This window comes from Aotus nancymaae, unplaced genomic scaffold (assembly GCF_030222135.1).
Source record: "Aotus nancymaae isolate 86718 unplaced genomic scaffold, 86718_ANA_hifiasm-v0.15.2.pri h1tg000059l, whole genome shotgun sequence".
Taxonomy (NCBI): Eukaryota; Metazoa; Chordata; class Mammalia; order Primates; family Aotidae; genus Aotus; species Aotus nancymaae.
In genome coordinates, this window is record NW_026988473.1 from 7,536,582 (window position 1) to 7,558,530 (window position 21,949).

Below are 21,949 nucleotides of genomic sequence, written 5' to 3' on the forward strand. Positions count from 1 at the left end.
GCTTCCCTCCAGCTCCCCTCCCTTCCTTTTCTCCCTTTCCTCCCTCCCTCTCTTTCCCTTTCTCCCTCCCCCCTAAGGCTGGCGTGCCAGGGGGTGGGACATGCCAATCACTGGCTGTGCCTCTCCCGCTGCCAGCACAGGGCGCAGCTCCCCCCGGGAGCCAGGTGTTTGGGTCCCTGGAGACGCCGCCGGCCCCCAGGGAGGCAGTGGGGCTGAGGACCCTACAGACCCCTCTTCAGCCCCATGGTGAGTACATTTGGAAGGGTTTGGGAGGGGCCGCACTGAGCTGGAGGGTAGGAGGGTCTTGGGGAGTGGGGGAGGGCAGGGACCAGCATGAGATGGAAATAGGGATGGACTCCCAGAGATGGGAGGGGGCCAGGGAGGGGTCTAGAGGGCAAGGGGGCTCTGTAGCATTGCACATTGGCTGCTCCGAACACCCAGCCTCCTGGCTTTGAGTGGATATAGCTGATGTTTTTCTGGGCTTCAGCTGGCAGAGGAGATGGAGACCCCCTCAGGAAACTGGACCTGAGGCCCAGAAGGGATGAGGCTGCCCTGGCAGCAAGCAGAGCCCCCAGCACCCTAGGGGCAGAGTGGAAGGGCAAGGGGCCAGGAAGCAGCCCTTGCCACCAGCAGCCTGTGGGAAGTTGACCTCCCTCTTGATGGGGGTCCGAGTCCCAGAACCTCCTCCTCTCCTCTCTCAGGGCACCCTGAAACCCACCACCTCCATCCACCTCAGCTCCCCCGAGATGGACTGAATTAGGCTGCTGGCCAGACAGAGAAGCTGGAAGTCAAGGTGGGTGTCGGGCCAGAAGCCAGCATGAGACCAGGCAAAGAGCCCCAGGGCTCTCTGGGGACAAATGGGCATTGGATGGCCACTCTGAAGAGCGCAGGGGCCCAGAGGACCCTCTTTATGTTTCTAGTATGTTGGGCTCCCCCAGGGTGGGTCTCAGTCCTACGTCCAGGCAATGCATGGATACCAGTGGGCACCCATGCCAGGTACTCACCCAGTGCCCCCACACTGCACAATGTGGGGAAGGACTAGGGGCCAGGAGCTCTGGTTCTTGTAGAGCTGTCAGCTCCTGGGCAGGCCAGCTGGGGAGGGGTTCGTCAGCTTTCATAGCTCATTCCGACATCTGCAGCTTAGAGGTTATCAGAGCCAATGAAGAGGGGTTCACCTCTTTGCACAAAACACACCTGCAGCTCCACCCAGACTAACGTAAGACCCCTGCCCAACTGGCTGGAAGGAGTCGGGCAGTCTCCAGCGGCCAGGCAGTCTCCTTGCCAGGAGTAATCAGCTGTTCACCGGGCTGTCTGTCAGATGAGAGTTCTCTGCCCTCTGACCTCAGCCGCCGGGCAAGCTGCTGTCACTATCGGTGCTGAGATATCAAAGGGGAGGAGGTAGGGAAATGGGCTGCAGAAGATGTGAGTCTTGGCTTACAGCTGACAGCTGGCGGTTGGAGTTCTGAGAACTGGATCCTGAAGTGTAATGGAAGTCCAAAGTGTCAAGAAGGGGCTAAACAAAGGTCATGGCAGACCTAGAAAGGAGCCTTTCCACGTTACAGATGGAGGCACTGAGGCTGACAAAGGGCGAGGGACATGCTTATGGTCAAAGAAGGGGGCTTGGACCCCTTCTCCGCATCCTTAGCACAACGCTGCGCTGCCGCCTCCATGAGCAGGAAGATGGGGTGGGAGAGCAGGGGGCGCAGCCAGCTCTGAGAGGCAGAAGCTTGGGCTCCCAGCAGGCGGGGAGAGGTGGGTGAATTGCGCTGGGTTTCTGCTCTGCTGTGGTGCCATGGTGATGCCTACAGGGATGGAGGAGGGAGGGAGAAAGAAGAAAGGAAATGAGGAGGGGAGTGCAAGGAGCCAGGAGCAGAGGGCACGCAGATTAGAGGATGAGGGACCCAGCACCTCTGACGCCACACTGGCAGAATAAGGTCTAGGGTCCAGCTTCTCATGCCCAGGCTCTGGCATGGACTGGCCAAAGTCGGGCAACTGCTTAAGATCCATCATGGGGGAGCAAATTTGGCAGTGATTCCAGGACTGATGCTTCTCTTCCGGCTAAGTGCTGCGTTTTATGTAGCATTTAACTGATGGCTGCTGCCCTCCGCAACGCTAGTTGGCCCTCCCAATGGCAACTGTTGAGCCTAAAGAAACGTGATCAATTCTGTTTGTTTCCTCCCTCATTCCCAAAGCCAGGCATCAGGTGTGGAAGTTTTGTGTACCTTAATGGGTCAAAAGCTACCATCAGATAAAAGTTAACGTCAAGGGGAGAGCTGCCTCACGTGGCTGGCTTCTGGGTTCAGGCCCTAGCAGAAGGGACCAGAGAGGAGGCCTGGCCAGAAGGAGTGCCCTCCTCATTGCATATGTGTGGCCTCAGGTGCCCAACCCCACAGCCCCTCTGCAGACCTCCCACTCCCCAATATTGTCCCCTCTCCCTAACCAGCACGCTACCAGCTTCCAGGCCCAGAATCACAAGATGGCTCCGCTCCTCCCTCCTAAATCTCTTCCCCGGCATCCCCTCATTCTCTCCCTCCCCTTCGGTACTCCCTGGCCAGTGGGAAGTTCAGAAAAGCCTGGCGTTCAGGAATCTTTCTCCCCATTTCTCTTTCCCTGCTGTCTCCAGTATTTCTATCTCCTCCCGAATCCTCTCACAAGCCAGATCCCCAGCCCCTGGGGATTGGTCCTGGGCGCTGGCAGTCAGCAGTCTGGCCTGCTGTAATAAAGGCTCTGACCTCATCCCTTAACCCTTTGAGCCCAGGCTAACATTGTCCTCACCCCAGTGACAAATGCCATGGCACGTCCATGTCTGTCCTGCCACCTCACTTAGCTTCCCTGCAGCCGGTCGAAGCAGGTTTCCTTGGTCCCTTTTACAGACAAGGATGCTCTTGGCTGGTTTTCTCCCAAGCTCTCCAGCCAGGCAGGGCCTCACTCAGAGGAGCAGGGACCTAGCAGATGAGATGTGGGAGCTCAAGAGAAAAGCGGGGCCTATGGACCATGCTCTGGAGCTGGTCCTGACCCCGACAGGCTCATTCTCAGGCTCCAGGGTCTGAAGTTGAGTACACACACGTACATTTATTCCACAGGTATTTATTGAGCAACTACTATGTGCAAGCCCTGGGAGAAACATTGAACGAGACAGACACAGCCCCTACCCTGCCCTTTAAAGAGCTCCAGTAGACCCACCCTCTTCCCACAGCACTGTTAACACACATCACACAGATATACGACAGACACTGCCACGCAACAAGAAGACCAGATTCTGAAACAAGGACCGATTGCTCATCGTTAACTGATTCAAAGTAGGACTTGGGTGAGCTAGTTGAAGTGGGCAAGGAGGCTAACCCTAAACCCCGCATCCCTCAAGAGCAGGAGTAGGGCTTGAGAGGTTGGTCTCCGACACAGGCGCCCTGGATCCAAATCCTGATTGCATCACTGATGAGCTGAAAGGTCCTTCAGGTCTTGAAGCCTCAGGTTAGGCCTTTTGCAAATTGAGGATAACAGGATCTATTTCATAAGGAGTTGTAACAGGTAGACAGATCAAGTATAGAATGTCTGTGTATGTAATGCTTAGAGCCATGTCTGGTGTATAGTACGCAGTCAGTAAATATCAGTTACTTTAATATTAGTAATTTTTCTTTGCTACTATTTATGTATAAGGAGTATTAGTAATATTATTAAAGACTTCTTTTTTTTTTTTTTTTTTTTTTTGAGACAGAGTCTCACTCTGTTGCCCAGGCTGGAGTGCTGTGGCACGGCTCGGCTCACTGCAACCTCTGCCTCCCAGGTTCAAGCGATTCTCCTGCCTCAGCCTCCGGAGTAGCTAGGATTACAGGCACCTGCCACCACACCCGGCTAATTTTTTGTATTTTTAGTAGAGATGGGGTTTCGCCTTGTTGGCCAGGCTGTTCTCAAACTCCTGACCTTGTGATCTGCCCACCTCGGCCTCCCAAAGCACAGGGATTATAGATGAGAGCCACCGCACCCAGCAATATCATCAAAGGCTTCTAACAGCCGTCATCAGGAGGCCACAGTCCTACAGAGACGCCCCTCCCTGCTTCCTCACTATCCTCCTGACTCCAGGCCAAACACCCTCTGAGGACAAGTCCCTACTCATCCTCACAAAGCTGTGGACCCACCTCTACCATCCCAGCCTTGCTCAGCAATGCATACACCCTCATACACAAACACTCATCCTAGGAGTTCACGCCACCCCACAGAAGGTCACCAGGTCAGGGCGATCACTTACCCAAGGTCACACAGCAAGACAAGAGCTTGAGGCTAGGCAGAGGCAGTGCCAAGGGCTGCCCTGGGGAGTCTTCCTCTTGCCCACTGCAATCCCCACTGACAAACTCACTGCCTCTGTGAGCCTCAGCCCCCATGGGTGCCCCCACAGGACGTGCCCTAAAATGCAGCTTCAAGCCCCCTTTTCAACCAGATGGCTGCCCTAAGTCCCTCCTTTGTAGAAATTCTAGAGCCGCCACTGAACCCCCAATATCTTTTTTTTTTTTTTTTTTGAGACAAAGTTTCGCTCTTGTTTCCCAGGCTGGAGTGCAATGGCACAATCTCGGCTCACTGCAGCCTCTACCTCCCGGGTTCAAGCGATTCTCCTGCCTCAGCCTTCTGAGTAGCTGAGATTACAGGCCATGTGCCACCACACCTGGCTAATTTTTTATTTATAGTAGATATGGGGTTTCTCCATGTTGGTCAGGCTGGTCTCAAACTCCCGACTTTGGTGATCCACCCGCCTTGGCCTCCCAAAGTGCTGGGATTACAGGTGTGAGCCACCATGCCCGGCCTGAGCCCCCAATATCTTAATGCTCAGCCCAGGGCTGGTCTCCTCAGGGATCTGCCACAATCCTAGGAAACCAGGTTCTTGCACAGCCACCATGTCACTGATCCCACAGGAGCCTTGAACAGTAGAAGGTTGCCCCGAATCGACAGCTAAGGACTAGATGCAGCGGGGACTAGAGCATGTCTCCAGGAACCTTCTCCTAAGCTCCTTCTCTGTCCAAGAGAGGGCTAGTGGGTGAGGACCTCCGATTATAGAGGAAAGGCAGAGTCTTCCATTGATGGATCTGTTCTTTGGCTGTGTCATAGGGGGCAGAAGATCTAGATGGTGGCAAGAATCAGGTTCCAATTCTCTGGAACTTCAGGTGACAGTGCCACCTGTCCCAGGTGAGAGGCCTCAGCCCTCATCCAGCATAGGTGGGGCAGAGGTGGACAGAACCCAGGCTCGGAGCCCGCAGCTCTGGGTGAGAATCCCACTTCCACCACTTCTGTGGGTCCATCAGAAATCTACTTTGCACCCTGAGCATCAATGCCCTTATCTCTACTATAAAGATAGAGCCCCCCATGGGATGTCCACTGAGCTGTCCTGTGGTCAAGGGAAATAATACATATTACGGGCCGGGCGCGGTGGCTCACGCCTGTAATCCCAGCACTTTGGGAGGCCGAGGCGGGTGGATCATGAGGTCAAGAGATCGAGACCATCCTGGCCAACACGGTGAAACCCCGTCTCTACTAAAAATACAAAAAATTAGCTGGGCATGGTGGCGCTTGCCTGTAATCCCAGCTACTCGGGAGGCTGAGGCAGGAGAATTGCCTGAACCCAGGAGGCGGAGGTTGCGGTGAGCCGAGATCGCGCCATTGCACTCCAGCCTGGGTAACAAGAGCGAAACTCCGTCTCAAAAAATAATAATAATAATAATACATATTAAGTGCCTGGCATGCAGGAGGCATTAGTTACAGTGGTTAGCAATATGACTATTAAAATGGGAGATGGCTGGGCACGGCGGCTCATGCCTGTAATCCCAGCACTTTGGGAGGCTGAAGTGGGCAGATCACGAGGTCAGGAGTTCAAGACCACCCTGACCAACATGGTGAAACCCCATCTCTACTAAAAATACAAAAATTAGCTGGGTGTGGTGGCACACTCCTGTAATCCCAGCTACTCATGAGGCTGAGGCAGGAGAATCACTTGAACCCAGGAGGCGAAGTTTGCAGTGAGCTGAGATAGCGCCACTGCACTCCAGCCTGGGGACAGAGCAAGACTCCATCTAAAAAAAAAAAATAGGAGACTTGGAAGGGATTTCCAGACATCAAGGCAAGAGACCGCTGGCTTCCTCACCTCCAAGGACCCCTCCAGGAGAGGTCCTCACCTCCAAGGACTCCTTGAGTTACTTCTTGCAAGCACTCCCGTTCTGAAAGCATTTTTTAATTCACCAAAGTTAGAGCTGGCCTTGTGATGGGCACCATGTTCCCACCCTGAGTTGATGTCATTTCCAGCCCCAAGTGAGAAAACGTAAGTGAGCCTTCAGCCTTGCTTGCCTCAGGGACTTGGGCTCTTTCTGTTCAGCGCCTAGAGTTGTTGGTTTCGGGACTCTGTAAAATCTCCCAGACACCAGACTTGTCCAACTCCTCCATTACAGATGAGCAAACTGGGAACCAGAGTAGGGGTGTGCCTGGGGTCTGGAGGGGAAGGGGCATGGTAGGAAGAGGCTGGGCATTGGATCAGGAGAAGGAGCGGAGAATAACAGGGCTGGGTACAGTGGCTCGTGCCCATAATCCCAGCACTTTGAGAGGCCAAGGCATGTGGATTACCTGGAGTCAGGAGTTTGAGACCAACCTGGCCAACATGGTAAAACCCTGTCTCTCCTAAAAATTCAAAAATTAGTTGAATGTGGTGGCAGGAGCCTATAATCCCAGCTCCGCAGGAGGCTGAGTCAGGAGGACCACTTGACCCAGGAGACAGCGGTTCCAGTGAGCTAAGATCACACCACTGCTCTCCAACCTGGGTGATGGAACAAGACTTCGTCTCAAAAAAAACCAGAACAACAAGGCTTTAACTCTTTAACTGATTCAGGGCCAGGCACTCTGAACAGCATCATCCCCATCAGCTGGGGATGAGGGCAGCAGGGGAATGAAAGATTGACTGATTGCTGACCGCACAGCTAGGAAGGGTCAGCGTCAAGCTTCAAACCCAAAACTGGGAACTACAAAACCTGGACTAAGGTGAATCAAGGGAGGCACTGGCCTCAGAGCAAAATTTTTAAGAGGGAGGCATAAAAATACTCACCAATCAAGAGAAATAATATCATAATAATATTTTTAAAAATCAAATAGCAAATTCCAGCCCACAGGCTGGCTGTCTGTTTTTGTGAATAAAGTTTTATTGGAACCAGGGCCAGGATTAGGCTGAGGTGAGTGAGAAAGGGCTGTGCAAGTGCAGGGTGAACCCTGTCGTTATTTAACGTGTTGTTCATCTTGGATTTTTTTTTTTTTTTTGCATTAACTTCCATTTTTGTAAATATTACTTTAAAATATTTTCTTGATTACTAAGTTTTGGGACACCTGTTACATTTTGCATTGGAGGCAAATGCCTGATTCACCTTACCCTAGTCCTAGCCTGCTGAGAGGTATAAGGAGTGAAGTGTTTGTTCTTTGGGTTTTTGGTTTTGTTTTTTTTTTTTTGAGACAGGGTCTCACTCTGTCACCCAGGCTGGAGTACAGTGGCATGATCTCGGCTCACTGCAACTTCTACCTCCTGGGCTCGAGTGATCCTCCTGGGCTCAAGTGATCCTTCTGCCTCAGCCTCCCAAGTAGCTGGGACCACAAGCGCCCACCACCACGCCGGCTAATTTTTGTATTTTTAGTAGAGACAGGGTTTCGCCAAGTTGCTGAGACTGGTCTTGAACTCCTGAACTCAAGTGATCCATCTGCCTCAACCTCCCAAAGTGCTAGGATTACAGGTGTGAGCCACCAGAGCACGCCTAAGAAGTCAAGCTTTAAAGGCTGCGCCACGCCCAGGCAGATGAGAGGCCCCTGCAGCAGGGTAGGGTGCAGCCTCTTAGGCTAGGGAGCTCCTCTTGTCTAACTCAGCCTTTGCAGGTCTTTGCCCAGGGTCCAGGGCTACAGAGCTGATCCAAACTACCAGAAAGGTATGACATGGGAGGAAGTACCCAATCTAGGAGCCCGGAGACCTTGGACTAGACAATGCCTTCTTTTTTTTTTTTTTGAGACGGAGTCTTGCTCTGTCACCCAGGCTGGAGTGCAGTGGTACAATCTTGGCTTACTGCAACCTCCGACTCCAAGGTTCAAGCGATTCTCCTGCCTCAGCCTCCCAAGTAGCTGAGATTAGAGGCACGCACCCACGCCCAGCTAATTTTTGTATTTTTAGTAAAGACGGCATTTCAGCTTGTTGGCCAGGATGGTCTCAATCTCCTGACCAACGGTGAGCCACGGTGCCCAGCCGACAGTGCCTTCTACTGCCTTTTCTCTGTGCCTCAGCTGCTCCCTGTGCACAATGGGCATTAAAGAACACTGAGTTCAGAAGATGATGGTGACAAGAATTGGACAAATTCTCAAATTCTCAAGGGTAGTGTCTACCAGTGGCCTTACCGGGAAAAGTCCCAGCCTAATCCCACCCTCTAGCCTAGTGGCTGACTTTAAGGGGAGGGGTACAGCAAAACTCAGTAATCAAGACAAATCATATTTTAATGTAATATTTTTAGAATTCAAATTAGTTAACTATGACCCCCAGGCTGGCTTCGGCTTCTGTAAATGAACCTTCATTGGAACAAACCACTTGGGTTCAAATCCTAGTTCCTACCTTCCTTGCATGACATCGTGCAAATTCTCTTGCTTTTCTCAGCCTCAGCTTCCTTATCCGTGAGATGGAGACGACAGTAATTCCTTGACCACAGGTTCCTGTTAAGATTAAATGATATTATGCATATCAACCCTTTAGCAGCAACTGGGACTCAGGAGCACTTTTTAAAAAAATAATAGCAATGAGCATTGTTACTACTAGCTGCTATTGTCATAGTATCAGAGATTTTAGATCCAAGAAGTAGACATTCTAGGCAGCCTAGCACCCTCATCGCTACACGTCCTGAGAGTTAAAGGGCACCTACTGTTTACCATGTGCCAGGGGCCATTCTAAGCACTTCACATGTATTAATTCATTTAACCTCTGTTCCTGGGGCTCAGGAACAGAGCCGGGAGAGGGAGGGAAGGCAGGAGAGGGAGGGAGGGAAGCCTCCCTCTCGGTCTGGGTCCAGACCCCTACTGAGCTCATCACCTGAAAAGAGGTGATGGTCTTGCTAATGGGTATGATCCCATTTTTCTTTTCTTTTTTTTTTTCTTTTTTGAGACGCAGTTTAACTCTTGTTGCCCAAGCTGGCGTGCAATGGTGCAATCTCAGCTCACCGAAACCTCTGCCTCCTGAATTCAAGCACTTCTCCTCCCTCAGCTTCCCCATTAGCTGGGATTACAGCACACACCACCACACCCAGGTAATTCTTTTTTTTTTTTTTTTTTTTTTGAGATGGAGTTTTGCTTTTGTTGACCAGGCTGGAGTGCAATGGTGCAATCTTGGCTCACTGCAACTTCCGCCTCCCGGGTTCAAGCAGTTCTCCTGCCTCAGCCTCCCCGAGTAGCTGGGATTACAGGCATGCGTCACCACACCCGGCTAATTTTCGTAATTTTAGTAGAAATGGGATTTCTCCAAGTTGGTCAAGATGGTCCCGAACTCCTGACCTCGTGATCCACCCACCTTGGCCTTCCAAAGTGCTGGGATTACAGGCGATAGCCACTGTGCCCAAGCTGATATTTTATATTTTTAGTAGAAACGGGGTTTCACCATGTTAGCCAGGCTGGTCTCAAACTCTGGATTTCAGGTGATCCATCCGCCTCAGCCTCCCAAAGTGCTGAGATTACAGGCATGAGTCACTGCGCCCAGCCTATCCCATTTTTCAGTTGAGGAAACCTAGGCATATAGAAGTTACATCACCAGCAATCATCACACACACAGTGAACAGGGTGTCCTGGATTCCAATCCAGACCGTCTGGCTCCGGAGTCCAGGTGGCACATGCCCCCTCATGCACAAACTGTCCCAGACACACGAGCACACACTGCCAGCCACAGTCCTTGCTCATTTTGTCCCGCACTGAACTCGCCACACTGAAAGTGACTTGCACACACTGAGGGTTGATGGCAAGCTGTGGAGATGCCCTCAGCCACACACCACCCAGGCCTCCCATCACAGCAGTCTGTCACAGGCCAGGTGCCCAAGGAACACCAGTGCTCTGTGGGCCCTTGCCTGACACCTCTCCCTTGGAATTTTCCCGACAATATAGCCCCTGAAGGCCACAGCTGAGGGTCAGGGGACCCTCAATCTCTTCAATGGACAGATGGACACCTGAGGCCCAGGACAGGAAGGGACCCACCAAATCCCATGGCAGCAAGCCCCTGGCTGAGCTGCCTGGACCCTCACCATTGCATCTGGCTTCACTATGGCTGTGGGGGCCTCCTGCCCAGCCAGCAGGTTAGTTTGTGAAGGGCCCTGACCTTTCTCTTTACCCAGCCCTAGTGCCTGGATCAGATTCCAGATCCAAAAAAAGTCTGGAGGATCTTCCCATTCCCCTTGCTTCCCCCCACTCAGCTAGGGCCCAGGAACAGAGCCGGGAGAGGGAGGGAAGCCTCCCACGCCCCATATGGGTCCAGACCCCCACTGAGCTGGGAGCTGAGGCTCTCATCTCTGCTTCCTGCTTTTGCCCCAGACCTTCTTACCACCAAGTGAGTGTCTGAGTCCAGCATGACTTTCCCTGCTGCCCTCATAGATGATTCAATTCAGCGCCAAATACCACCCCCATATACATATGTAAACCCACATGCATAGAAAAATGTGCATTAAAAATACACACATGCACATATCCCAGGGCCCTTCTGTTCCCATCTCTTTCTGGTATTTTGTTTGTTTGTTTTTTGAGAGAGAGGCTCGCTCTGTCACCCAGGCTGTGGTGCGATCTCAGCTCACTGCAACCTCCTCCTCCCAGGTTCAAACAATTCTCCTGCCTCAGCCTCCCAAGAGTAACTAGGACTACAGGCAAGCGCCACCACGCCAGGCTGATTTTTTGCATTTTTAGCTGAGACAGGGTTTCACCATGTTGGCGAGGCTGGTCTCGAACTCCTGACCTCGTGATCTGCCCGCCTCAGCCTCCCAAAGTGCTGGGATTACAGGCGTGAACCACAGCGCCCAGCCCTCTTTCTGTTGATCTTCTCAGGAGCTCCCCTTTCTTCCCATCTATCCTTTTTTTTTTTTTTGAGGAGGAGTTTCGCTGTTGTTACCCAGACTGGAGTGCAATGGCGCGATCTCGGCTCACCGCAACCTCCGCCTCCTGGGTTCAAGCAATTCTCCTGTCTCAGCCTCCCGAGTAGCTGGGATTACAGGCGCGCACCACCATGCCCAGCTAATTTTTGTATTTTTAGTAGAGATGGGGTTTCACCTTGTTGACCAGGATGGTCTCGATCTCTTGACCTCGTGATCCACCCGCCTCGGCCTCCCAAAGTGCTGGGATTATAGGCGTGAGCCACCACGCCCGGACCCATCTCTCCTTCTTAGAAGAATCCCACTAGAGCACCACATATCCAGGGAGAGTGAGAATGGGTTCTTTTCTTTTTTTCCTCTTTTAGGACACGTTTCTGTTCTTGCAAGTTCTTATCTCTGTTCTTGCGGGTTCTTCTCATATTTACTGTGTCACCATGGTCAAGTCTCGCGGCTGCTCAGAGCCACAGTCGCCTCAGAGTGAGATGGGCATAATAAAAGACCTTCCTCCTAGAGATGTAGACGGTGAAATCAGATAATTCCTTTAGGTGTTTAGCACTGTGTCTGGCACGCAGTGGCTACTCAGTGAGAGCTTTAATAAAGTTGAGTGAAATGCTTCGAGAATTTGGTAGGACTGTGTACAAAGTGAGTCTCCCAACTCCTGCCACCCGAGTTATGTAAGGCAGGAATTTGTAGTAATTTCCCAGTGAGAAAATTGAGGCCCAGAGTCTGAATGGTAAAACTGGAATGAAGATTCCAGTCCCTGGATCCCAAAGCCACTCCACACTGCTGGCAAATCCGCTGATGGCTGGGAACGTGCATGATAAATGAGCGTCTGAGTGAGCACCAGTTAGGGAGGGCGACGCTGTCTGGTCTGAAGCTCTGCAAGAGTAGAAATTATATCCCTAGCATCTTCCAATAAGGGCGATCAGAAATGTTGGCCAGGCATGGTGGCTCACACCTGTAAGCCCAGCACTTTGGGAGGCCAAGGCGGGCGGATCACCTGAGGTTGGGAGTTCGAGATCAACCTGACCAACATGGAGAAACCTCATCTCTACTTAAAAAAAAAAATACAAAATTAGTCAGGCGTGGTGGCAGGCGCCTATAATCCTAGCTACCCCGGAGGCTGAGGCAGGAGAATCACTTGAACCGGGGAGGTGGAAGTTGCGCTGAGCCAAGATTATGCCCTTGCACTCCAGCCTGGGCAACAAGAGCAAGACTGTCTCAAAAAAAAAAAAAGTAAACAAAAGAAATATCCAGTGGCCCAACCAAAGCCCATGTCCTCTCTTTTCAGGTGATGACTTTCCTCTGAGGAAGCCCCGTAGCCTGCCTGGAGGAAGGGGCTCCCCAACCCCAGCCCCACCCAGCCACCATGAACACCTCAGCCCCACCTGCTGTCAGCCCCAACATCACCGTCCTGGCACCAGGAAAGGGTCCCTGGCAAGTGGCCTTCATTGGGATCACCACGGGCCTCCTGTCACTGGCCACGGTGACAGGCAACCTGCTGGTACTCATCTCCTTCAAGGTCAACACGGAGCTCAAGACAGTCAATAACTACTTCCTGCTGAGCCTGGCCTGCGCTGACCTCATCATCGGTACCTTCTCCATGAACCTCTACACCACGTACCTGCTCATGGGCCACTGGGCTCTGGGCACGCTAGCTTGTGACCTCTGGCTGGCCCTGGACTATGTGGCCAGCAACGCCTCCGTGATGAATCTGCTGCTCATCAGCTTTGACCGCTACTTCTCCGTGACTCGGCCCCTGAGCTACCGTGCCAAGCGCACACCCCGCCGGGCAGCTCTGATGATCGGCCTGGCCTGGCTGGTTTCCTTTGTCCTCTGGGCCCCAGCCATCCTCTTCTGGCAGTACCTGGTCGGGGAGCGGACAGTGACGGCGGGGCAGTGCTACATCCAGTTCCTCTCCCAGCCCATCATCACCTTTGGCACAGCCATGGCCGCCTTCTACCTCCCGGTCACAGTCATGTGCACGCTCTACTGGCGCATCTACCGGGAGACAGAGAACCGAGCACGGGAGCTGGCAGCCCTTCAGGGCTCTGAGACGCCAGGCAAAGGGGGTGGCAGCAGCAGCAGCTCAGAGAGGTCTCAGCCAGGGGCCGAGGGCTCCCCAGAGACTCCTCCAGGCCGCTGCTGTCGCTGCTGCAGGGCCCCCAGGCTGCTGCAGGCCTACAGCTGGAAGGAAGAAGAGGAAGAGGATGAAGGCTCCATGGAGTCCCTCACATCCTCAGAGGGAGAGGAGCCTGGCTCCGAAGTGGTGATCAAGATGCCCATGGTGGACCCCGAGGCGCAGGCCCCCACCAAGCAGCCCCCACGGAGTTCCCCAAATACAGTCAAGAGGCCGACCAAGAAAGGGCGTGATCGAGCCGGCAAGGGCCAGAAGCCCCGAGGGAAGGAGCAGCTGGCCAAGCGGAAGACCTTCTCACTGGTCAAGGAGAAGAAGGCGGCTCGGACCCTGAGTGCCATCCTCCTGGCCTTCATCCTCACCTGGACGCCGTACAACATCATGGTGCTGGTGTCCACCTTCTGCAAGGACTGTGTTCCTGAGACCCTGTGGGAGCTGGGCTACTGGCTGTGCTACGTCAACAGCACCATCAACCCCATGTGCTACGCACTCTGCAACAAAGCCTTCCGGGACACCTTTCGCCTGCTGCTGCTTTGCCGCTGGGACAAGAGACGCTGGCGCAAGATCCCCAAGCGCCCTGGCTCCGTGCACCGCACCCCCTCCCGCCAATGCTGATGGTCCCTCTCCTGCATTCCTCCACCCCAGTCCCCGGGAGAGGCCGGAGGGAAGCGGGCAGGGGCTGCATCCTCAGCCCCAGGGCCCTGCTCAGGCCTCACCTGGCCTCCCAAGCCCCTGGGTCACCTTCCTGGGCAGCCCAGAGAGACTCTGCCAACTTTCCAGACTTTGCTATTCCCAGGCAGGGAGGGAAACCCGGGGAACTGGTTTTTCTGTTCCCTGCTGGGTAGGAATGGGCTCTTCACCAGGAAGAAGGCCCGGGAGAAGGATCCGGGCTTTGGACTCCTTGTTTGCCTTTAGGCAGGAAGTCAGGAGCCAGTAGGGCGGGCCAGGAGAAAGAGGGCTTAACCTTACAGTATTCCTTGGCCCAGGGGCGGCCCGCATTGCGGTGTGAGGCGGCGCCCCCTGGGGGACACAGCCGGGAACTGAACCGACCACTGGGACAAAAGCTTGACTACAGGGAGCTGGGGAGCCCGGATAGGGGATCCCCTCGCTTCATAGGCAGAGCCCGCCCAGCTGGGCCCTAGGCATACGCTCCAGGATTGTCCAGACCCCCACAGATGTCCCCAGAGGGTCCCTAGGTGGGTCACCTCCAAGGCACATGTCCAAGCATCAGCAGGACAATGACACTGGAGGGGACCAGCTTGGCTAGTCACACATCAAGTCCCAAGGCAGCAGGACCAGGAGCCAGGTGTCCTGACTGTCCTATGATATCATATCCCTGGGAGTGGGAGTCAAGTGTGCCTGCTGTCCATACCCCTTGCCCCAGAGAAGCCTCAGTCCCTCCCTCCTGGCTCACAGCCACCACCTGGATGGACCTGCTCCCTGCAGATCTAGCCAGGTCTCCCGCATGCTGCCTGCCTCCGGCCCTGCCCCACACAGGCCTGGCCCAGCCAGCAGGTTCTCTCCAGTGAGCTCCCCAATCCAACCCGTGCATGGCCTCCCAGCCACCCGGATCTCCAGGCCCAGCCTGGCCCCAAATGTTCTTTCCTTTCATCCTCAGCAAGTGCTGAGTCTGTGAATAAAGCCACATAACCAGCGGGCACTAAGGGGCCTTCCTCCCTGTGTTGGCTCAAGGCCTTGGTCTCAGGTCAGGGCTGGATGGGGCAGGGAGGGCCCAAGTACTTTGGAATGTGGGCCGTGGCCCTGAAAGTGGTTCCAGGAGGGACAGCACTGCATGGTTGGATCTACCAAAGTGTGGGGACCCCAGCACTGTGGAGTCCCTGGTTCAGGTGAGTGGGGCTATAAAAGGCAGACCTGGCCTCTAGAAGTGAGGCAGCCGGGTGAAATCAACCACCCCTGCCTACATCCCTGCATTTTCTCTATTGGCCCTGCCATACCCAGGGAGAACAGAACTCTTCCAAACCCTCACTTACGCATGAGGAGATAAGGCTCAGAGATCCAGGAGGATTGTTCAGGGTTACCCCACAAAGCAACACCCAGACTTCCAGGCAATTCATAGCCTCCTGACCTCTGGACTGTGCAGATGAGAGGCCTAAAGCATTTAGGCCAAAACACTCCATCAGGATGACCCAGGTCAGGTTATAAATCACTTCATTGGTGAAGGGTCCCCAAAGCCTAACGCAAAGGAATTCTAGAGAGGTTAATCTCGTAGCCTAGAATAGTAGTTTCCAAGACTGTCATTGGATTCAGTGATTTGCTAGAATGATGCACAGAACTCAGCAAAGCTACTATGCTCCCAGTTTATTACAGGGAAAGAATACAGAGTATAAAACAGCAACAGCAAAAGGTGCATTGAGCAGAGTCCAGGAGAGGCCAGATACACGCTTGCAGCTGTCCTCTCGCAGTGGAGCCATGCAGACAGCACCCATCTTCCAAGCAATGATGTCTGACAACATAAAGGAAGGTCTGCCAAGGCCAACCAAGACAGCTCAGCAGAGCTTCGGTGTCCAGTGTTCTTACTGGAAGTTGGTCACGTAAGCATGGCGGACCACCCACGTGGCTGACCGTACTTCCTTAGTCTCCAGCTCTTCCAGAGGTCAGACTGATACCATGAGACCCAAGGCCTCCCCAATAAATCCCACTGTTGGCATAGACCCCCTGGTGTGGCCCAAGGCCCAAAGGTAAGCAAAACACTCTTACCAGGCAGGCTATTCCAAGGGTTTAGTGTTATCTTCCAGGAGCCAGGCAAGGCCGAACCTTTCTTTGAAATGTGCAAACGTGCAGGGTTCGGATAATACAGACCTGCTGAGTGAATCTTTCAGTTCACAGTGTTCTGACAGGAGCATCAGTATCACCTGGGAACTTGTTCCATGTGAGAATTATCAGGGTCATCCTTGATTTACTAAATCAGAAACTCTGTGGAACTCACCACCTATTTATTTATTTATTATTTTATTTTGAGACAGAGTTTCGCTTTTGTTGCCCAGTCTGGAGTGCAATGGCGCAATCTCAGCTCACCACAACCTCCACCTCCTGGGTTCAAGCGATTCTCCTGCCTCAGCCTCCTGAGTAGTTGGGATTACAGGCATGCGCTATCATCCCCGACTAATTTTGTATTTTTAGTAGAAATGGGGTTTCTCCATGTTTGTCAGGCTGGTCTCAAACTCCTGACCTCAGGAGATCTGTCCACCTTGGCCTCCCCAAATGCTGGGATTACAGGCGTGAGCCACCACGCCCAGCTGCCACATTTTTTTTTTTGAGACAGAGTTTTGATCTTGTTGCCAGGCTGGAGTGCAATAGCGAGATCTCAGCTCACGGCAACCTCTGCCTCCTGGATTCAAGTGATTCTCTCGCCTCAGCCTCCTGAGTAGCTGGGATTACAGGTGGTAATGCCTGTAATTACCGGGCGCATGCCACCACGCCCGGCTAATTTTTTTTTTTTTTTTTTTTTGAAATGGAGTTTCACTCTTGTTACCCAGGTCGGAGTGCAATGGCACGATCTCGGCTTACCGCAACCTCTGCCTCCTGGGTTCAGACAATTCTCCTGCCTCAGCCTCCTGAGTAGCTGGGATTACGCCACCATGCCCAGCTAATTTTTTTTGTATTTTTAGTAGAGACGGGGTTTCACCATGTTGACCAGGATGGTCTCGATCTCTTGACCTCGTGATCCACCCGCCTCGGCCTCCCAAAGTGCTGGGATTACAGGCTTGAGCCACCGCGCCCGGCCCCTAATTTTGTATTTTTAGTAGAGATGAGGTTTCTCCATGTTGGTCAGGCTGGTCTCAAACTCCCGACCTCAGGTCATCCGCCTGCCTCAGCCTCCCAAAGTTCAGGAATTACGGGCGTGTGCCACCTCACCCAGTCACTCACCACCTGTTTTTAACAAGCCCTCCAGGTGTTCCAATGCAGGCTTAAGTTTGGGAATCGTTACCCTAGAGGGATGAGGTCCTAGATGGAGCTAAACCCTTGCAGAGGGAGAAGTGGGGATTCAGCCCACTTGCAGCTGTTCAGACTCCCAGAAGCCTTTGGAAGAAAGCTTCCAACACGATGAAAACTGGTATCCATTGAAGATGTAAACAGGACAGGCTAGCCAGGAGCTACAGCACTGTGAGAATGACTCTAGGATACAAATCCCATATGCCCTTTCCACCAGCACAGCTTACTGGGTTGTCAGCTCGAGACCCTAGAGGGCCCCTCCCTTACCACTGCTCCCTCACTGCCCTAAGGCCCTGGCCCGTATTGAAGGCATTGAAACTGAGGTCCTGGGAGGCAGAGGGACTGAGAAAGCTGAGCAGTGCTGGGAGAGGAGGATCTCTGGGGTCAGGTTAACCTGAAGGCCGGAGGTGAAGGGGGTCAAATCTGGTATTCACATCAGAAATGGGGCTAGCAGTTCACACCTGTCCCTTGTCCCAGATGCAGGTCTGACCTGCCATGTCCCTCACTGAACAACTTCAGGCATGTCTCAGCGTCTTCATCTCTGGAAGGGGAACAAGCCCTTTACAGAAGAGTTATGAGTATGAGACGGTGTAGGGAAATCCCCTCAATGGCTCTATGGCCAGTGTTTACACGGGATAGGGCTGCTCACCAGTAAATCCCAGAAACCAGGATTAGTTTCAGACCCAACTCTGACCCTACACCTCCCCCAACCCAGGGAGAAGAAACGTAAACCCCATCATGGCTTGGTTAAAGGAGTTTGGGGGAACGAGTCTTGGCGGGAGACGGTGTGCATTCCAGGAAACCTTCCCAGAGATGCCGTCTGTGCCCTCAGGCCTCTGAAGCAAGAGTCCTGCAGATCCAGCTGCCAGAGAATCAGGGAAATGGGATAAGCCCAAAGAGAGAGGGTGGCTGGACATGGCAACTGTCCCCCCAACACACTGCACCACTCCCCCATTCTGAGGGAGTCCTTCGCCCCAGAAACAAGGGCTACTACTGCCTGAGCTGGAAATAGGCAAAGAATGAGGTGGCTTTGTAATGCTATCTTCTCCCCTACTGCTACCAACCCTTTCTCCAGCCTGGAGAGGTTAGGATCCTCTCTTCTCCTGCGCCACCTTCCACTCTCACCGTGTTGCTTTAGCGCCGTCTGCTGGCAATCACAGGAATAGCTCTGCCAAAAAAAAAAAAAACGGCTCTTGGAACCTGCCTGGGCCTGCTTCTCAGATAACAAGACCACAGGACATAACAGAGTAGGTGGTTTTGGCCACCCCAGTCCCTGCCTCCAAGTCTCAGCAGGTACATCAGACCCCAGAAGGATCACCTTCCTTGGATACTACTATAAACTTGCAGAGACAGGCCCTACCTCTCTGGCCAGTATACCAAATTCACCAACAAGAACATAGAAGGTAGGAGGCTTGGCATCTAGGAACAGCTCCATCTTCTAATCCTCCATGGCCCCAGGCCTTAGGAATCCTTGGTTTCATTCTTAAGACACTGGCTCGGATTTCACAGGACTCATGCTGACCCAACTGGAAATTTAGACAGGTACATGCTCACCTTTAGAGCACAAAACCCTTTTTTTTGTTTGTTTGTTTTTGTTTTTTGCTTTTTTTTTTTTTAAGACGGAGTTTCGCTCTTGTTACCCAAACTGGAGTGCAATGGCGTGATCTCGGCTCACCGCAACCTCTGCCTCCTGGGTTCAGGCAATTCTCCTGCCTCAGCCTCCTGAGTAGCTGGGATTACAGGTACACGCCACCGTGCCTAGCTAATTTTTTTTTGTATTTTTAGTAGAGATGGGGTTTCACCATGTTGACCGGGATGGTCTCGATCTCTCGACCTCGTGATCCACCCACCTCGGCCTCCCAAAATGCTAGGATTACAGGCATGAGCCACTGCGCCCGGCCAGAGCACAAAAGCCTTTTGAATGCCCAGGTTCCCCACACCAGCCTCAGGCTCTAAGGGGCTTGAGGTTATTACCTCCAACATCGCTATTGTTAGCATCTTCGGTCACACGCACACTGTATAACCCCACAAATCAGACTATCACACAAAATGGTCCTGAAAACAGTTCTCACCCTTCACTGCCAGCCCCTGTCCTTCCCCAGCCCCTGAGTTTCACTTTCTGTCTTGATATTCCTGCCCTGGCTAGCACCACCATTCACACAGTTGCTCAAACCGGAAAGCTGGGAGGCATTCCAGACTCCTTCTCCCTTTGACTCCCTGTACTCAGCCTATCTCCTCAGTAGCTCCCAAATTCATCCAGTTTTCTGCAACCCCACTGCCTCTAAAGTAGCACAGGCTTCTTGCCTGAAATGCCAAAACAATCCCTTAATTCACGGATTAGCAAAGTTTTTCTCTAAAGGGCCAGACAGCAAATATTTTTAGTTTTAGACTCCGCAGAACAGGAGACAAAATCATGAATATTATGTAGGTATTCCAATATTACACAGTCTCTGTCACACTATTCAACTCTGCTGTTGCAGTCAAAAGCAGCCATAGACATATAAACGTATATAAACATAATGAGCATGGCTCTGTTCCAAAAATATTTTCTTTGAATATCACTGATTTGAATTTCATAAAATTTTTCTTGTGTCACAAATACTATTTTTGTTTGTTTTTCAGCCTTTTAAAAATGCAAAATCTGCCGGGCACGGTGGCTCATGCCTGTAATCCCAGCACTTTGGGAGGCCAAGGTGTGTGGATCACCTGAGATCCGGAGTTTGAGACCAGCCTGATCAACATGGAGAAACACCGTCTCTACTAAAAATACAAAATTAGCCGGGTGTAATGGCACATGCCTGTAATCCCAGCTACTCAGGAGGCTGAGACAGGAAGATCACTTGAGAAGGCAGAGGTTGCGGTGAGCCGAGATCATGCCATTGCACTCCAGCCTGGGCAACGAGAGCAAAACTCTATCTCAAAAAAAAAAAAAAAAAAAAAAAAAGGCCAGGCACGGTGGCTCGTGCCTATAGTCCCAGCACTTTGGGAGGCTGAGGCGGGCGGATCATGAGGTCAGGAGATGGAGACCATCCTGGCCAACATGGTGAAACCCATCTCTAAAAAAAAAAAAAGCAAAATCCATTCTTAGCTAATGATTGGTACAAAAACAGGCCCAGTAGACATAGTTGACCAATCCCTGCCTTAATTGGTTCCACTTCCATCCATTCTCCAAGCTCTACATGCTCTAGCCAAAGTGATTTTGCCAAAACACAGATCTGATGCTTTCAACTCCTTGCTTACAGCTAGCCAATCGCTTAAAATAAAAATGCAAGCGCCTTAGCCTTCAAAACCCTTGCCATTCAGCCCTACTTACTTATTCAGCCTCTTCTGTGACCCCCTCACCCCACAGACCTTAGTCCCAGCCTCTGGAACTCTCCTGGTCCTCACACAGGCCCTCAGCTCACTTCTTGATGGCTTTGCTCCTTTTACTTCCTCTGCTTGGAATAGTCTTTTCCTACTTCACCTGGGAAACTCCTATGCTTCCTTCAAAATCCAGAGAGGAAAAACAGCCCCCACCTGAGAGGGTTGCAGGGTGTTCTCGGGGGACAGCAGATTTCAGTTGAAGCCAGTTGGTGGAGGAGATGCTCAGAGAAGAGGCTCAGACGCAGAGGCACTGGCAGAACACCAGACAGAGAAGGCCCAGCAGAGAGGCTGGGAGGAAGGGCCCAGGCAGTAGAGGGAGGGGACGTGTGGGACTCATGGGGAAAGGTAAGCAAATGGCAGTTAAAGCAGAGACAGACCCACATGAGCCCACCCCTCCTCCAGCAGTTCTCCCTGAAGACCCATCCTGGGGGGCTTTTTTTTCTTTTCTTGAGATGAAGCCTTGCTCTTGTCACCCAGGCTGGAGTGCAGTGGTGTGATCTCGGCTCACAGCAACCTCCACTTCCCAGATTCAAGCGATTCACCTGCCTCAGCCTCCCGAGTAGCTGTGATTATAGGTGCTCCCCACCACACCTGGCTAATTTTTGTATTTTTAAAAGAGACAGGGTTTCACCACGTTGGCCAGGCTAGTCTCGAACTCCTGACCTCAGGTGATCCGCCCACCTCAGTCTCCCAAAGTGCTGGGATTACAGGTGTGAGCCACTGTGCCCGGCCCCATCCTGGAGGGCTTTTGTGCACAGGGCCAGCTCCAAGGTCCTGGAGAAGATGGACAGCGTCTTTTCGTGGCGATTTCTGACATCATCATACCCCCAGTGCCATTCCACCACATCTACTGTGGTCTTCTCCTCTGGTTACCTGGAGAGAGACCTCTGCTGAGGCAATGCTTCGAGGGGTCCAATATTTAGAGAGGGGAGGAGAGTGGAGGTGCTTGCTTGGAATCACTTTGGTAATGGCAGGACCAGGACAACCAGGGCTGTCCAAGTCCAGAGCTAAACCAAGGTTTCATCTCCACACTGACTCCTCTGCTCACAAGCTGGGTGACTTTGTTCAACTGCCTTAACCTCTAGGAACCTTCATTTCCTTACTGGGAAAATAGAGCTGCTGTACTTTCCTGATGGGGAGTTCAGTTCAGATAAATATCTGCCAGGCTCCAACTCTGCTTCAGAGACTGGCGGAGCAGGGAGCATAGAGGTCAACAGAACACAGTCCCTGCCCTGGAGAAGCTCACATTCTAAGAGTTTTTCAGAATGTAAGTTGTGACCCCATTAGTGAGTCATGAAATCAGAGTCATGATCAGCTTTTTTTTTTTTAATGAACTTGTTTAAAATAGATTTGAAAATACCTGGGTGTGACACATAATGAGGGTAAG

The 21,949-nt window shown here is 52.4% G+C and overlaps 1 protein-coding gene across 4 annotated transcripts; it reads left to right on the forward strand.

Annotated features, from left to right (window-relative positions):
- The first annotated feature begins 706 nt into the window (after positions 1 to 706).
- On the forward strand, positions 707 to 14,905 carry CHRM1 (cholinergic receptor muscarinic 1). 4 transcript variants are annotated; one of them, XM_064364797.1, is made up of 3 exons: positions 707 to 793; positions 9,158 to 9,293; positions 12,400 to 14,905. In XM_064364797.1, exon 3 carries the CDS (start codon positions 12,478 to 12,480, stop codon positions 13,858 to 13,860), a length of 1,383 nt encoding a protein of 460 aa, XP_064220867.1. In that variant the 5' UTR covers positions 707 to 793; positions 9,158 to 9,293; positions 12,400 to 12,477; the 3' UTR covers positions 13,861 to 14,905. The 4 variants fall into 4 exon arrangements, with proteins under 4 accessions (XP_064220867.1, XP_012309885.1, XP_021532777.1 ...); XM_021677102.2 differs by lacking the exon at positions 707 to 793 and adding an exon at positions 10,138 to 10,325 and having other exon boundaries at positions 6,824 to 9,293; XM_012454462.2 differs by lacking the exon at positions 9,158 to 9,293.
- The last annotated feature ends 7,044 nt before the right edge of the window (positions 14,906 to 21,949 follow it).

Excerpts from the sequence above, each read along its gene's own strand:
- CHRM1 (XM_064364797.1), top strand. The coding sequence starts at position 12,478 with ATGAACACCTCAGCCCCACCTGCTGTCAGCCCCAACATCACCGTCCTG.